General features: G+C 45.4%; 1 protein-coding gene across 9 annotated transcripts in view; it reads left to right on the top strand.

Annotated features, from left to right (window-relative positions):
- The first annotated feature begins 284 nt into the window (after nucleotides 1–284).
- Nucleotides 285–16819, top strand: part of METTL21A (methyltransferase like 21A) — a 47073-nt gene continuing 30538 nt past the window's right edge. For 3 of the 9 annotated variants that reach the window (XR_004176631.1, XR_004176632.1, XM_031651486.1), the window contains exons 1-3: nucleotides 1019–1151; nucleotides 2007–2182; nucleotides 4845–4956. Coding sequence is in view for 7 of the 9 variants with exons in the window: in XM_031651486.1 (XP_031507346.1) it covers nucleotides 2036–2182; nucleotides 4845–4956 (259 nt within the window). In the remaining 2 variants the exon portion in view is untranslated. Of the gene's footprint in view, nucleotides 303–430; nucleotides 715–1018; nucleotides 1356–2006; nucleotides 2183–4844; nucleotides 4957–6060; nucleotides 6115–7209; nucleotides 8021–14077; nucleotides 16080–16819 lie in introns of those variants that run through there. The other 6 variants (XM_021923913.2, XM_031651487.1, XM_009182892.3 and 3 more) reach the window with 6 other exon arrangements.

Here is a 16819-nt window from a genome sequence, read left to right as displayed (position 1 = left end):
CCGTCTCAAAAACAAACAAACAAACAAAAAATCAGCGCTCGGGGCCCCCTTCCATGGCCGGCTCTCGGGGCCGGGGCGCGGGTAAGGGAGTTTCCAGCTCGCTCTAATGTGCAGCCGCGCTGAGTGCGGCGGGCGACGTGGGGCCAGGGGGCCCTGGAGGAAAAGGAAGCCTGCCTCGGGAGGATGCCGGCCCCCGCGCGGTCCCACTCAAGGGGACCCACTTCAGCCGCGCTCTCTGCCAGGGCCTGCGGCCAGGGTGCCAGGCCCTCGACACCTTCCACGTCCAGCGTGGGTCGTCACGGGTAGGTGCGCCTCGGCATCGGGAGGAGGGAGACTGGGGCACTGGAGTCTGCAGCGCCGCCCGGGGCAGGGGCTGGGACCGAGCGCGCGCCCGCAGCTCCGCGCTCCCGACTGCAGCCGGAGCCCGCCGCGTTCCCCGACCCATTTAAAAAACTTAACACTCGGGCGCCACGTGTTCACTTCCCCCACCGCGCTTTAGTTGAGAAGGGTTTTGTGACTTTTCCACTCGACTGCCGCCAAGCAGGCTATTACGCCGCTTCGGACCCCATAGTGGAGACTCGGGGACCAGAGTGACCACGCATTCTTCGGAGGTAGCTTTCTTCATCACCCGCTAACCCGCCACCTTTAAAAAACAGGCACAAGGCGCAAGCGAGAAAGTCAGAGGCAGAGAGCGCCGGAGCACATGCTAGAAAGGTAAGGAGCACATTCAGCGCCAGGTGGGTGGCTTTTCCCTCCGGCTGGGAGAGCCCGGGGCACCCCACGCTCTCCCTGCGCACCCGCGGCTGCTCGGCACCCCGGTCTCGCTCTCGCTCCTGCCCCCACAGCGCTTCCCTCGGCGGCCGGGGAAACGGATTAGGTCGTCCGTGTACTTGGGGATGCACGCGGGAAAACCTCGGTCCCCCCTCCCCGCAACGTCACTCCTCCCCCGCGCCACGGCCCGGCTCCGCCCTAGGCTCCGGGGGCACCTGCAGGGGGCGGGGTGCCGGGAGACCGGAAACGCGTGGCTCCGGGCCGGGGCGGCCAGCCTCCGCCTCCGCCTCGCGGGCTCTTTAAGGCCGGCGGTTTCCGCAGCCAGCCCTGGGCGGGGAAAGCTGAGCGCGCGGGCCCCACTCGGGGCCGCCTCCCGAGCCGTAAGTACCGGCGTGGCGACGCCTCCGCCCGGCCTGGGCGAGTCCTGGGCGCTCCGCCGGGAAGCTCACGGCGCCCCGCATGGCTGGGGGGTCCTGAGAGGCCCTGTGCCCCGCCTCGCCTGGTCTCCCTCTCACCCCTGAAGGGATGCCGCAGCTCCGGGGCCCGCGGGCAGGAAGGGCGCACTGGTCGGCCCGGGGAGAGGGGTGAGTGGGGGGCAGCTCTAGGGGGACCTCGGGGAGGCCTCCGAGCTCCTGCTGACCCCGTGAGCCACTCGGAGGCCCCCAGTGTCGCTCCAGTCCCGGGAGGACGGAACTGCGGCGACCGTATATTTCTGGCTTATCAAACCGCTAACACCCAGTTTAAGGGCATGTTCGGTCCCATTGTTATCACTGTTGAAGCAGCCGATGGAGGAGGGGAGGTGGGTGGCGAAACCGTAACAAAAGAACCCGGGCCGCCCGGCTGGCTGCAGCTGCAGTCCCGACTCCCGGGTCTGGATTGGAAGCGCTGCGTTCTCCGCTGCCCTGGGGCCCTGGGCGGTCACCGCCAGTTCCACCGCCTGTGCAGCTCTGAATTCACGGAGTGGTAGCAGTGCAATGTGTAGGGTATTCTGCGGAAGTTGGAATGTTCTGGGCTTTTTTTTTTTCCTTCCCCGAAGACATCCGTTGACACAAATGCCGAGCCAAATCTCACTCAGGTTCGAAAGAACCTTGCAAAAGAAATTGGACAAAGGCTTCCTTCACCTGTTTCTTTTTTTTCTTTTAAACTTGTAAAACAACCGTAAAAGCATTTGGAGTTAGTTAAGAGATAATGTATCTTTTGGCCAGAGCGTCACCCAGGATTCTTTTGCACGACAGGTCTGAGCAGAGGGCAGGGTGCAGGCGGAATGGCCCTGGTGCCCTATGAGGAGACCACGGAATTGGGGCTGCAGAAATTCCACAAGCCTCTTGCAACCTTTTCCTTTGCAAACCACACGATCCAGATCCGGCAGGACTGGAGACACCTGGGAGTCGCAGCGGTGGTTTGGGATGCGGTAAGTAAGCCCTGTGGGACCTCTGAAAACGTCCACACTTGCTTGTAAGACTGACTTTTTAAATTTTTTTAAAACAGCCTTATTGAGATGTAATTCACATACCATACACTTCACCTTTTTTTTTTTTTTTTTTTTTGAGACAGAGTCTCGAGTCTCGCTCTGTCGCCCAGGCTGGAGTGCAGTGGCGCGATCTTGGCTCACTGCAAGCTCCGCCTTCCGGGTTCATGCCATTCTCTTGCCTCAGTCTCCTGAGTAGCTGGGACTACAGGCGCCCGCCACCACGCCAGGCTAATTTTTTGTATTTTTTTTTTTTTAGTAGAGACAGGGTTTCACAGTGTTGGCCAAGATGGTCTCGATCTTTTGACCTCGTGATCCGCCCGCCTCGGCCTCCCAAAGTGCTGGGATTACAGGCGTGAGCCACCGCGCCCGGCCAGCTTCACCTATTTAAAGTGCACAATTCAGTGCGGTTTTAAAAATTTAGCATATTCCCAGAGTAGTGCAACTATCACTGCTTCAATTTTAAAACGGTTTTACTATGACTGCCATTCCAAACCGGTATCCCTTACGTCACTCCTCTTGTCCCCCCACATAGATTACATTTTTAAGGTGAGTAAATGAAAGCTGAGGAAAGTTAATGACTTGCCAGTAATTACCCACTGGGTAAGAGAGGATCGGAAGGAAAGCTCCCAGCTGCTTTGGACACGAATTATCTCTCTCTCTCTCTCTCTCTTTTTTTTTTTTTGAGACGTAATCTCTCTGTGTTGCCCAGGTTGGAGTGTAGTGGCGCAATCCCGGCTCACAGCAGCCTCCTCTTCCTGGGGTCAAGTGATTCTCACACCTCAGCCTCTGGAGTAGCTGGGGCTACAGGTACGCGCCACCACACCCGGCTAATTTTTGTATTTTTTGGTAGAGATGGGGTTTCGACATGTTGGCCAGGCTGGTCTGGAACTCCTGACCTCAAGTGATCTGCCCGCCTCAGCCTCCCAAAGTACTGGGATTACAGGCGTGAGCCACTGCCCCCAGCCGAGTTAGTCTCTTTATTCACAGAGTATTGTAAAGTGGCAGAGCCCAAAATGAAGATTATGTGTTTTAAGTTTTCCATAGTTATAATCGTTAAAAAATTGTAACTGCTTTTTCACTTCTTCCTCTCGCAGCACTGTTCTGACTTGTGCCCCTAGCATCTAGCCCAAACCTAGGACTCAGTGGGAACTCAATGTTGAATGCATGATTGGCATAAATATAGTTTGACAGTTTTAACATTGTTAGGGATGTTAAACATGTAGGAATAAAAATCTCAATATCGTAGTAATACCACTTCTAGGAATCCAGTCCAGGTAATTACATGAAAATTACTCTGGTAATAATAAAGATATAGGCCTGGTGTGGTGGTTTGCACCTGTAATCCCAGCACTTCGGGAGGATGAGGTAGGTGGATCACTTGAAGTCAGGAGTTCGAAACCAGCCTAGCCAACATGGTGAAACCCCATCTCTACTGAAAATGCAAAAATTAGCTGTGGTGGCTGACACCTGTAGTCCTAGCTACTCGGAAGGCTGAGGCAGGAGAATCGCTTGAATCTGGGAAGCGGAGGTTGCAGGGAGCTGGGATTGCACGACTGCACTACAGCCTGGGTGACAGAGTGAGCGTACATCTCAAAAAAATAATAATAATAATAATGATGGGAAGTCTCCTAAATGCCATGAGGAATTGCCAGTTATACTCACAACATGTGGCTGTGAGAAATAAATTATAGTAAAAGTTATGTTAACTTTATATACTTCTTTCTGTAGGGTCATAAGCAAATGCTAAACCACACATCAGGTATCCAAAACTTTGGCCAGAACTTACCTTCTGATGCCCAAAATGTATGGTGAGGGCCCCTGTGGGGCGATGACCGTCAGTGACACAGCTCAGAGAGCCTTGGGCAATGTGTTGCTTTTTCCCTATGGGTGAAGTTGTGGCTTTGCTGACTTGAGTTTGGTTTAGGAACTGGGCGTTCCCTTGAACAAAATCATAGAAATTGTTCACGTCAGTTCTTGCAGAATAGTTGTGTAAACTTCAAGTGTAAAAGTGCCGTGATACAGTAAAAAGTTAAGTTTTCCAGGCTGGGTGTGGTAGCTCACGCCTGTAATCCTAGCACTTTGGGAAGCTGAGGCAGGTAGATCACTTGAGCTCAGGAGTTCAAGACCAGCCTGGCCAATATGGCGAAACCCCATCTCTACCAAAAAAACTACAAAAAATAGCTGAGTGTGGTGGTACATGACTGTGGTCCCAGTTACTGGGGGGCGCCGAGGTGGGAGAATCACTTGAGCTTGGGAGGCGGAGGTTGCAGTGAGCCGAAATTGTGCCACTGCACTCCAGCCTGGGTGACAGACGGACTGAGACTCTCATCTCAAAAAAAAAAAATAAATAAAAAAAATAAAATTAAGCTTCCAGATCCAGCAGGACCCCATTTAGTGTGGGCATCGTCTCTGGGCATTGCTGTGGGACCCTGTGCTTGCTCTAAGGGGGAGGTTACCTTGCTTCACCAGCTAAGTTCCTGTGTGTGTTAAATTGGGAATTGAACCTCGAAGTGGGAGAGGTGTGTGTGTAGCTGACCTGAAACCCTGCAGCTACTCAAGCACATGTTGACCTTAATCGTCATCACGCTGTGTTTTCACTCAGGCCATCGTTCTTTCCACGTATCTGGAGATGGGAGCTGTGGAGCTCAGGGGCCGCTCTGCCGTGGAGCTGGGTGCTGGCACGGGGCTGGTGGGCATAGTGGCTGCCTTGCTGGGTGAGTGTCATGCATTGACTCCTTAGTGAGTAGAACTCATTGAGAGGTGCATTTGCTGTTTTCTTAGCACAAAACTCATTGTGGGTTTTCCCCTTACTGGGTTATTATCTTTTGCTTATACTTATGAGTTGTGGGCCAACTGCTGGGGCTCTTAACTCCAGTGAGGCTAACAGGCTAATTTCACTCTCTCTCTCTCTAATTTCTCTCTCTAATTTCTGTCTCTCACACACACTGTTATTTATACTTCCCATGGGAGATTGCTCTGCTCCCCTCAATTCTGTGATGCCAATAGTACGGTCTTAAAGTGAGTCGATTCCAGGAGAATAATCTTACCCATGCATAGAGTTTTTTCACGTTAAGGGGCTTTCTTTCCCATAGACTATCAGATTTAACCCTGTGAGGGAGATAGAACAGATACTCTTTTCTTCATTGCTGAGGGAACTTTCTCTTGTAGGGAGGTTTAGCCCCCACTATAGTTTGTACTGACTTCTTATTTTTAAAATTGTATGAACAGCATACAGTTCTGACTTGATATCAAGGCTTGTCATTTTAAAATTTGGTATACAGACATTAATTGAGGCCTGGAGCTGGAGCATTTTTAGGCTTCATTGTTATTTTTATTATTGACTATTGACTCATTTCTATAACTTCTGACATATATAGTTCAAGCTATCTAATCATAAGGATAGACCAGCTTTCAAGATTCCATGTATGATATTTATCACTTCCATATTGTCACCTGGTGCTCTTGTTAAAATGCAGATTCTGATTTGGCAGGGCTGGACTAGGGCCTGGGAACCTGCATTTCTAACAAGCAGTAGAAATGTCAGTAGTGATGCCGACACTGCTGGTTCTCAGACCACACTCGGGTAGGAAAGATCCAGGATTCTAGAGTATTCTAAACCCATCACATTGTCTACAGATATTTGAGGACCAGCTGAAGCCCCTCTTTTGTTTTGCCTGTTTTCCAGAAACCCAATTCTTTTTCACTATTCCTTTTTCTGCTTAGCTGTTACTTTCCAAAATTCGATAGGGAGCATGGGCAGGGGTGGTGGTTAAAAGTCTGTATAAATTGACGGAGATGTCCGTCTTCTTCGACCACAGCACTTAAGTCATCAATGAAGCCCTGGCTGGTACACTGCCTTTTATTCTTTTCAGGTGAGCCTTATAACATCCCCATGTATGTTAGGTATTATTTTTAATTTTCATTTTTCAAACAAAGCTGGAATTCTGGGAGATTAAGCTACTTTCTGAAGTCCTGATCCCTGGAGATCTGGGACTCAAAACCAGGCTTGTTAGACACAGTTAGTTATTTTATTTTATTTATTTATTTTTTGAGATGGAGTCTCACTCTGTTGCCCAGGCTGTAGTGCAATGGCACGATCTCGGCTCACTGCAGCCTCTACCTCCTGGGTTCAAGCGATTCTCCTGACTCAACTTCCTGAGTAGCTGGGACTACAGGCGCGTGCCACCATGCCCGGCTAATTTTTTATTTTGGTAGAGACGGGGTTTTACCATGTTGGCCAGGCTGGTCTTGAACTCCTGACCTCAGGTGATCTGCCCACCTTGGCCTCCCAAAGTGCTGAGATTACAGGAGTGAGCCACTGCGCCTGGCCTATTTTATTTTTTTTCTGTAATTCCAACTTCTCTCTCTGCTGATACGAGAAGAGTTGCATAAGGGGAAATGAAGTGTCTTCTGTTTCCTCCTGACAACCAGGGCTTCATGCAAAAACTATTGGCTGGTGTATAGACATGTTAGTGTAGCAAAGTGCATAGGCTTAGTTATACTTGGTTTTGACTTTTCTTTTCATTCTTACTAGTTTTGTGACCTTGGGCAAGTTGCTTAACCTCTAAACATTGATTACCCATCTGTACATTGTGCATAATAGTAATATTTACTCCACAGTGAGGAACCAATGAGATGTGTGTGTAACATCTGCTGGCTCATTGAGTGACACAAAGGAAATGCTCCACGAGTGTTGATTACTTTCTGAGTACTGCTTTTTCTGATCTAGCAATCTGGATCTCTGAGGTTGGGAAAGTCAGAATACGGTATTTCAGATACCACCATGAAGCAAAGCATGCTTCATGGCCAGGCTACACTGTGGCCTTGTGGAGTCCTTTCCTGCCCCACTGCAAAGGGTTAATTTCTGCCTTCTTTTCCCCATAGCGCTTGGAATACCCCCGCCTCTATCACAGCTCTGTCACATTTTATTGCAGGCAGGTGTTTCATGTGTCTCTCTCTCCTGGCAGGCCAAGGCTCCTGAGGAAAGGGACCATGTTTCATTGTGTGGCCTTGGCCCTTGGACAACACCTACCACTCAGTATTTACTCAAATAACTCTGGAATAAGAGATGAACAAACTAGATTGAAGGCTTTTTGAAAATCACGGAAATTTATTCTGATTCAAGCAGCAGAGACAGAGAAATAATTTTTAAACTTATGAAAATATTTTTGTTATAAAACTGATGTAACTCTATTACAAAAATAAGCTTAAAGAAAAGGGAAAAAAACTCACCAGTGATTCGAATTATTCATGACTCTGCAACATAGTTACCATTAGTATTTTGGTGTGTTTTGTCTCTCTCCATCTGTATTTTTAATCATCGTTGTAATTATGATTATATATATGTGAATATATATGTCTGTGGATGTGTGTGTGTGTTGTGTATCTGTATACACACACCTATACAAATGATGTTTTCACATTATGTCATAAGCATTTCTCTGCTGCTGTATGATTTTCATACTCACTATCTGTAGTCGCCACAAAGTATTAGGCTGGAGAAGTTTTGCTGTTGGAGCCTGAGGGTAACAAGATGTTAATCTCTTCAAAATAGAATCAGTGAGTACTAAAACAGGTAGCGATTTTGAAATATCAGGAAGAGATTAATTATTATTCTTTTAAAAGTAGCTTCCCTTTTTGTAACCGTAGTCATTTATTCCTGAATTTGGGGAGAACCCACCACAAGCCTGGCGGTCCACTGGTTGGAGCAGTAAACAGGCTGGCAGGTGTCCCTGGAAGCTTACGTTCTGAGTTTAGTGGGTAGAGGTAAAGAAAGAACACACACACACACACACACAAGCAGTGCTATGTAGATATTTATATAGGGTGATGAGACTTTCCTGTTAAACCAGCTGCTAATTCCTGAGCAGTTCCTGTGTTCTGAGGACTGTGCATTACACCCTTTCATTCTCACAGTGACCCTGCATGGTAAGTAGGCCTTACCTACTTATAGTGCCCTTCCATTGGTGAAAGGAAGGCTGCTTGGAGGGTAAGTAACTTGCCTGAGGTCACAAAGCTAATGGATTGTGCTTAGAATTTGAATCCAATCTGACTCTCAAACCCTGGTTCTTAGTTTGAAAATCTCCCTGGCCTTAATGCTACTTGGAACCATAGTAGTCCCCCCTCATCTGTGATCACTTTCCCCGGCTTCAGTTACCCACTGTCAGCCTTGGTCTGAAAACACGTGACTAGAGTATGATATTTTGAGAGAGAGAGAGAGAGAGAGAGAGAGAGAGACAGAGAGAGAGAGAGAGACCACATTCACATACCTTTTGTTGTTGTTTTTGAGACGGAGTCTCACTCTGTCACCCAGGCTAGAGTGCAGTGATGCGATCTCGGCTCACTTCAACCTCCGCCCGCTCCCTCCCACCCCCCACCCCCGTTCAAGCAACCTGCCTTAGCCTCTTGAGTAGCTGGCATTACAGGCACCTGCCACCATGCCAGGCTAATTTTGTTTTGTATTTTTAGTAGAGATGGGATTTCACTCTCTTGGCCAGGCTGGTCTTGAACTCCTGACCTTATGATCTACCCATAACTTTTATTATGGTATATTGTTATAATTATCCTGCTTCATTATTTATTGTTTATCTCTTACTGTGCCTAATGTAGAAATTAAACTTTACCATAGGTGTATACATATCGGAAAAACATCTTATATACAGGGTTTGTTACTATCTGTGGTTTCAGGCATCCACTGGGGGTCTTGGAACATATCCCTTGCAGATAACAGGGAACTGCTGTATCCATAGAATAAAAACACCCCATCTTGAAGATAGGAGGATTCTGTAAATTGGGATGGGGTCAGGGAATCTGAACTTTAAAAGCTTCCCATGTGATTTGATGCCCAGCCAAGCCTGTGGACCACTGTCTTGAAATATAATGCTCAAGAAGATCCTATCTTCAACTTTTCTGTAATTCGAGTGCAAATCTCAGCTGAACTTTTGGCTTGTGTGTTTAACTGAAAGCTGGATATCTGTCCCTGGCTATTTCCCAGCACCTCAAATGGTATCTGTTTAAACCCAAACTCTTCTCTTTCTAAACGCGTTCTTCCTCCTTTATTCTGAGTTGGCATCGCCTTCCAAGTAGTCACTGCCCCCGCAACTCCTTGACTCCCCTTCTACCTCCCCTACCCCTTGGAGTCCCACTGATTCTGTCTTTTAACTGTTTCCTGGATCTATCTCTCTCTGTCCCCTCCCACTGCCTGGCTTGAGCTCTCATCATCTGTCACCCGCCTGCATGACCACATCACTCTTTCACCTGGCCTATCTGCCTCTGTCTTTTTAAACCTACTTTCTCAATAGCTGTTAGAGTGGCCCATCTAAAATGCAAAATCGATGGCATGACCTGTGCTTGAAAGCTTCTTTGGCTTCCCACTGCCTGCCTGCAGGCTAAATCCCAGCTGTCTTAGTAAGGCTTTGTTATCTCATCCTGTCTGACTCTTCAGCCTCACTTTTTCTCAGCAAGATTGCAGTGCATGAAGTTCCTGGACACACATCCTGCTCTGGCCTGTCCCATCTGCCTTGGATGCCCTTTCTTCACACCTTTCCCTTGGTTCATGCCTCATCTTTTAAGTGTAAGCTCAGATTTCCCTTCCTTTGGGAATTTTTCTTTGACCTCTGCTCCTCTTGAAGAATTTCTCCTTTGTAATTTCCTATGCACACTCATGCTTCTATTATTTTTCTTCCCACACGGCATCACAACTGTGTTTATATGTCTCTCCCGTGTGAGACTTTGAGTTCTGGGTAAGGACTTTCTTCCTCATCTTTGTATCTCTAGCACATAGTATGTGCTTGAATGTTTGCATAAATAAGGTGTTATAAAACTAAAACAAAAAGTGCTGACATGTTTATACATTCTTTTCCCATTACTAATTGACAGCATACTGTGTTGTCTTATTGGGTCAGTTTCCATTAGTCTTTTCTGAACTAAATACTGTCTCACCCTCCTTACCCAGCATAAATCTCACGGGCAGTCATTTTATCACCATCTTCATGTACGGTTGACACCGACACCCTGCCTTTCCTTGCTTCAAAACAAGCCAGGTTAACTGCAGCCTTCCACTGTCCCCGGTCTGTGCCTCTGTGGCTGAGAGGGACTGAAGGAAATGCTGCTGCTGGGTTTCACTGTATTTTTTTTTTTAATAGGAAGTTTTACTCTTGTTGCCCAGGCTGGAATACAGTGGAGTGATCTTGACTCACTGCAACCTCTGCCTCCCGGGTTCAAGCCATTCTCCTGCCTCAGTCTCCTGAGTAGCTGGGAGTAGAGGCACCTGCCACCACACCTGGATAATTTTTTTATATTTTTGGTAGAGACAGTTGGCCAGGCTGGTCTCGAACTCCTGACCTCAGGTGATCCACCCATCTTGGCCTCCCAAAGTGCTGAGATTACAGGTGTGAGTCACCGCACCCAGCCGGATATTCTATTTTTAAAAAAACATCTTACTGCCTATCTCTCACTTGAATGTAAGTTGTATGAGGGGAGAGGTTTCTGTCCTGTGGCTGATGGTAGTCATTCAGATATGTGTGGAATTACAGGGAGTGGTCAACTGACATTAAGATCCTATTCAGACTTCTGGAATACCTACCAGATTAGAAGTAGTCTTTGAAATGCCTGGGACAGACATTAGAGAAGGCCTTTATGAGCTGGTAAAATGAATACTGAGGTGATGTGCAGATGACTCAGTCACTCCAATATTGCCTGCAGAGTGCTCTGTGTACTGTTAAGAAATTTCAGAGATACAGTTCTAACTCAAACCCTGGAAAAGGCTGTCTGCATTTTTTTTTTTTTTTAAGAGATAGGGTCTCGCTCTGTTGCCCAGGCTGGAGTGCAGTGGCATGACCATGGCTCATTGCTCACATGACAAAATACCAAAAATAGGGAAGGCCTGTTTCGTGAGGTTAAAATTTTAAAAAAGAATGATAGGGCTGGGTATAGTGGCTCAGGCCTATAATCCCAGCACTTTGGGAGGCCAAGACAGGTGGATTGCTTGAGCCCAGGGGTTGGAGGCCAGCCTGGACAACATGGCAAAACCCTCTCTGTATATTTCTAAAAAAAAAAAAAAAATCATAGAAGAGAGAAATTGGCTATTAAGAAATCCCAGTCCACCTCTCCTTAGGCTGTTATGAAGCAGCCAATCTATATGTGTTTATGTAATACATATATAATCACTGAAAAATTACTGAATTGTATGACAGTAATGTAAGTGAAAATACTTGTTCTTTAAGTGCTAAGTTAAAGTTGCTCTTTTTTTTTTTCCTTTTTTTTTTTTTTAAAGACAGAGTCTCACTGGGTTGCCAGGCTGGAGTGCAGTGGTGCGATCTCAGCTCACTGCAACCTCCGCCTCCCAGGTTCAAGCAATTCTCCTGCTTCAGCCTCCTGAGTGGCTGGGACTACAGGCGTGCGCCACCACTCCCAGCTAATTTTTTTGTATTTTTGGTAGAGATGGGGTTTCACCATGTTGGTCAGGATGGTCTTGATCTCTTGACCATCATGATCCGCCTGCCTTGGCCTCCCAAAGTGCTGGGATTACAGGCATGAGCCACTGTACCTGGCCTAAAGTTGTTCTTTAAGTGCAGCCTTGACCTCCTGGGCTCCAGCGATCCTCCCACCTCAGCCTCCTGAATAGTGCCACCATGCCTGGCTAATTTTTTTATTTTTTGTGGAGATGGAGTCTCTCTATGTTGTCAGGACTGGTCTTGAACTCCTGGGCTCAGGTGATGCTACTGCCTCAGCCTCCCAGAGGGCTCAGATTACAGGTGTGAGTCACTTGGCCTGGCTGTCTGCAATTTTTATTGTCAGAAGAGATGAAAACTATCATTGAAATCTGCCCATTGGGCAATACACTGTCTAGCAATGAATGGTCAAAGTGGTAGGTTCAGGCTTCTAAAATTCAACAACTTGAGCATTTTCATCAGTATCTCATACTAGGACTGTAAATTTCAAATTGAATTACTGCCCTAATTTATGTGTCAAGATAAGAAACACTGAGTTTCAGCTGCCACTGAAATAGTGCTTACTACAGCTAGTCTGGAATCTTGTGGGAAGATTACCTATGAAGATTACAGACTGAAGAAGGATGCAAATGGAAAGAATTTTATGAAAGATTGAAACATAATTTTAAATTTCAGAATTTCTGGGGCCAGAAGTAAAGAGTATTACATGTATTATATCTTTCCTACAACGTAGATGAGGTGGATCCAACCTGATCTTATGTGCTTGTTCCACCTTAAGGTTGTCTTTTACCCACATTGGTTCAAAAAAAAGGATCTTTTTGTCAACAATCCATAAGAAACAGTTTAACTTTCTACACTGTGTGTAGAAACTTAGCATTAAGAACAAGCATTTTAACTTACAGTACTGTAATATACTTAAGTAATTTTTAAGCTTACTATTTTTCAATAACTATATACAGAAAACATGTAAGTTGGCTGCTTCATAACAACCTAAGGAGAAGTGGACTGGGATTTCTTAGTAGCCCATTTATTTCTTCCATGATTCTTTTTAAAACTGTAACCTTACAAAACAACCTTTCCCTGTTTTTGGTATCTTGTTGTCTTTGCAATAACAGTCTGCTCCCAGATTTTTTTTTTTTTTTTTGAGACCGAGTGTTGCTCTGTTGCCCAGGCTGGAGTGTATTGGCATAATAACAGTTCACTGCAGCCTCAACCTTCCACGCTCACATGATATCCCACCCGTGCCTCCTGAGTAGCTAGGACCACAGGTGTGCACTGTGCTTAATTAAAAACAAAAATTATTTGTAGAGATGGAGTCCCTTGTATTACCCAGGTTGGTCTTGAACTCCTGGGCTCAAGGGCTTCTCCCACCTCAGCCTCCCTAAGTGCTGAGATTACAGGCATGAGCCACCCTACCTGGCCTGCTCCCAGATTTTTCATTCTTGGATTCCATGTTACCCTGCGGCCAACTGACTTAAAGATAATGACCTTTGGGAGGCCGAGGCGGGCGGATCACGAGGTCAGGAGATGGAGACCATCCTGGCTAACATGGTGAAACCCTGTCTCTACTGAAAATACAAAAAATTAGCTGGGCATGGTGGCAGGCACCTGTAGTCCCAGTTACTCGGGAGGCTGAGGCAGGAGAATGGCGTGAACCCAGGAGGCAGAGCTTGCAGTGAGCTGAGATCGCGCCACTGCACTCCAGCCTGGGCGACAGAGCAAGACGCTGTCTCAAAAAAAAAAAAAAAAAAAAAAAAAGATAATGACCTAATGAATAAAGTATGGGCCAGCTCTGTTGGCAGAATTCAGAAGCATCAGCCGTGTCACTGCTTAATTCTGCATTTTTTTTTTTTTTTTGAGATGGAGTTTTGTTCTTGTCACCTAGGCTGGAGTGCAGTGGCGAGATCTCAGCTCTGCAACCTCCATCTCCCAGGTTCAAGCGATTCCCCTGCCTCAGCCTCCCGAATAGCTGGGATTACAGGTACCCGCCACCATGCCTGGCTAGTTTTGTATTTTTAGTTGGCCATGTTGGCCAGGCTGATCTCCAACTCCTGACCTCAGGCGATCTGCCCGCCTTGGCCTCCCAAAGTGCTGGGATTAAAGGCATGAGCCACCGCGCCCAGCCAATTCTGCAATTTATGGGCACAATTTTAGCAAATAGCAGGTATGTCATAGAGGGAAATCCAGAGTCACTTTTGCCAGTAGTTAGTGCAAAAGGAGTTATGAGTCATTTTTCTATTGCAGCTGTCCATGAAAGGCATGATTGATATTCTGCGTATCAGATGCAATATTTAAGAGACACTCTACATTTAACTTGACCCCCTCTCTACCTAACAGAGCTCTACTGATGTGCACATCACTTTTTCTTTGTCCCACATTGTAGGTGCTCATGTGACTATCACGGATCGAAAAGTAGCATTAGAATTTCTTAAATCAAACGTTCAAGCCAACTTACCTCCTCATATCCAACCCAAAACTGTTGTTAAGGAGCTGACTTGGGGACAGAATTTGGGGAGTTTTTCTCCTGGAGAATTTGACCTGATACTTGGAGCTGATATCATATATTTAGAAGAAACATTCACAGATCTTCTTCAAACACTGGAACATCTCTGTAGCAATCACTCCGTGATTCTTTTAGCATGCCGAATTCGCTATGAACGGGATAACAACTTCTTAGCAATGCTGGAGAGGCAATTTACTGTGAGAAAGGTTCACTATGATCCTGAAAAAGATGTACATATTTACGAAGCACAGAAGAGAAACCAGAAGGAGGACTTATAATTGGCTATAATTTATAAGAATGCTGTCATTGAGTGTGTCACTTAAGGTCTTAGACTGCAAATCTAAACATATTTAATGAAATGTCTTACTGTACAAAAAGTCTAAAGCAAAGGTTCTCAGGGGAGAAAGCACATGTGCAGTTTTAAAACAAAGCAGTGCTTTGTCCCATTGCTATGAGTTTTAGTCATATTTACTCACACTGAAATCCAATTAACATTAAAGGATTAAGTGTGAGATTTTGGTTTATGCTATTTCTGTATCTCATACTACTCCCTCTTAATAAAGTTTCCACTGATGACATGAAGGCTGGTATAAAGATGTCTTTAAATGAGCAAGCTTTCTTTGGTAAGATTAAATCTTAACAAATTATTTTTAAAACCTTCTGATATATACAATGTTTAGCCAAGTTTTCTAATTTTCTGGATGTAAAACAAAAGGTTTAACATACATTCCTTGAGCTGTTAGTGCTATTGAAACCTTTTGCCCTGTTTAGATCCTAAAAACTTTTAGTTGGTTGAGTAGGATATGAGTTTTTTTGAGTCTCATATCATACTTTTTGCCTTAATTTCAGGTTTATATATGTTAATAAAGGAATTAAATAAAAATGAAATTTCAGTTACTTTTTGAAAGCACCTGAAATCTGGCTGGGTGCGGTGGCTCATGCCTGAAATCCCACCACTTTGGGAGGCTGAGGTGGGCAGATCACCTGAGGTCAGGAGTTCAAAAACAGCCTGGCCAACATGGTGAAACCCCATCTCTACTAAAAATACAAAAATTAGCCGGGCGTGGTGGCAGGCGCCTGTAATCCCAGCTACTTGGGAGGCTGAGGCAGGAGAATCACTTGAACCTGGGAGGCAGAGGTTGCAGTGAGCTGAGATTGCACCATTGTACTCCAGCCTGGGGGACAAGAGCAAGACTCCGTCTCAAAAAAAAAAAAAAAAGCACCTGAAATCTTGAATAGGTTGTCTATTTCAAGTCAAAAGCTGAGGTGTTCCCCTTCTGCTTTACCCTTGCTCAAATGTCTTAATGCAGTTCTTTCCCGAGCTTTCCTTGCTTCCTTAACAATGCATAGGATGACATTAGAAGTTTTAAATCTCATCCCTCCCTGAGAGGTTAGCTTCCCACATATAAGCTCCTTTTGTATTGTACTTGTAATTGCTCATTCAACATTAGTATTGCCCCATAGAGTGTAAGCTTCTTGAGGGCCAAGAATGCTTCTGCCTCTTCCATTGTTGCTTCCCGAGTACCTTCTGTATATTTCATAACCAAATAATGAAAAAGATATATTCCATTTAAAGGACATTGACTTTGGGTTAAATGATTGTTATACTGTTTGATGATTATCTTTGATACACTTTGACATCTCACATACACACGAACTTTTCTTTTTACAATGCAAACGTTTAAACAATAGCTTAACTTTAGACTGCAAGAATATTATAATCTCAATATGGTATTTGGTACTAGAGATAGAGTTCTTTTATAAAATCTTAAAAACAGGACGTTCTCTTCCTTTTGATCCCAGAGGTGAAAATATTCAGTATGTTGTTTTCTACACATATTGAAATAGCAGTTTCACTTTAATAAAGATGGATTAAAAGTTGTGAGCATTCTGTGATATACTAGTTCAACACAATTCTAATACACATGAAATGGAAATATCCATTGCTTACTGAATCCATAAAATGTCAGTGCTGCACCATGAATATGAAAGATGGTTTAAAACAAAACCTGGCAGTATCACCAACACTATAATGGCAAGCCAGTCACACTTAGGTATGTTACCGGAAATGCATATATTAGTTAGAGTTCAGTTTCTTTAAGATCCATAACTTTGGAGATGGGTGTTAACATGGATGGGGCAGGGTGGGTTAGAGGTGGGAGCTTCAATAATATGCCTGGGTGATCTACCAAATGAGGTAAGCTATTATTGGGTTGTTTTCCATTTTCATAAAACATTAAGAATCAGAAAAATTTGAAAGCAGCTTTTTTCCTTTGACCTACAAATTAGAAGCACAGGCAAGAAAAAACAAAAATCAGAAATAGTTAGGTTGTCCAAGTGAAAAATCAAGTGATTTTCTTGGCTTGGGGCTTAGAATGTTGTTGCAGGTCAGGTTCCTTGGGGAAATAGACTCAAAGATTGAGATTAGGGTGTGAAAAGTTTAAATGGGGACACTTTCTCCAAGATCAATATTCTGACCTTGGAAAGCAGACAGACTGGGAAAGAGGAAGAAATTGGGCTGGATGTAGTCAGGAAAGTCCTCAGCGAATTCTTTAGAGTTGAGATGGTCCTGCAGTTAAGCCATAATTAAGGCAGGTGATGGTCCTTTATGACCCTGCGTGG

This window comes from Papio anubis, chromosome 10 (genome assembly GCF_008728515.1).
Source record: "Papio anubis isolate 15944 chromosome 10, Panubis1.0, whole genome shotgun sequence".
Lineage (NCBI taxonomy): Eukaryota > Metazoa > Chordata > Mammalia > Primates > Cercopithecidae > Papio > Papio anubis.
The sequence above is the reverse complement of the archived record's forward strand: the minus strand, read 5'-3'. Positions and strand labels throughout refer to the sequence as shown.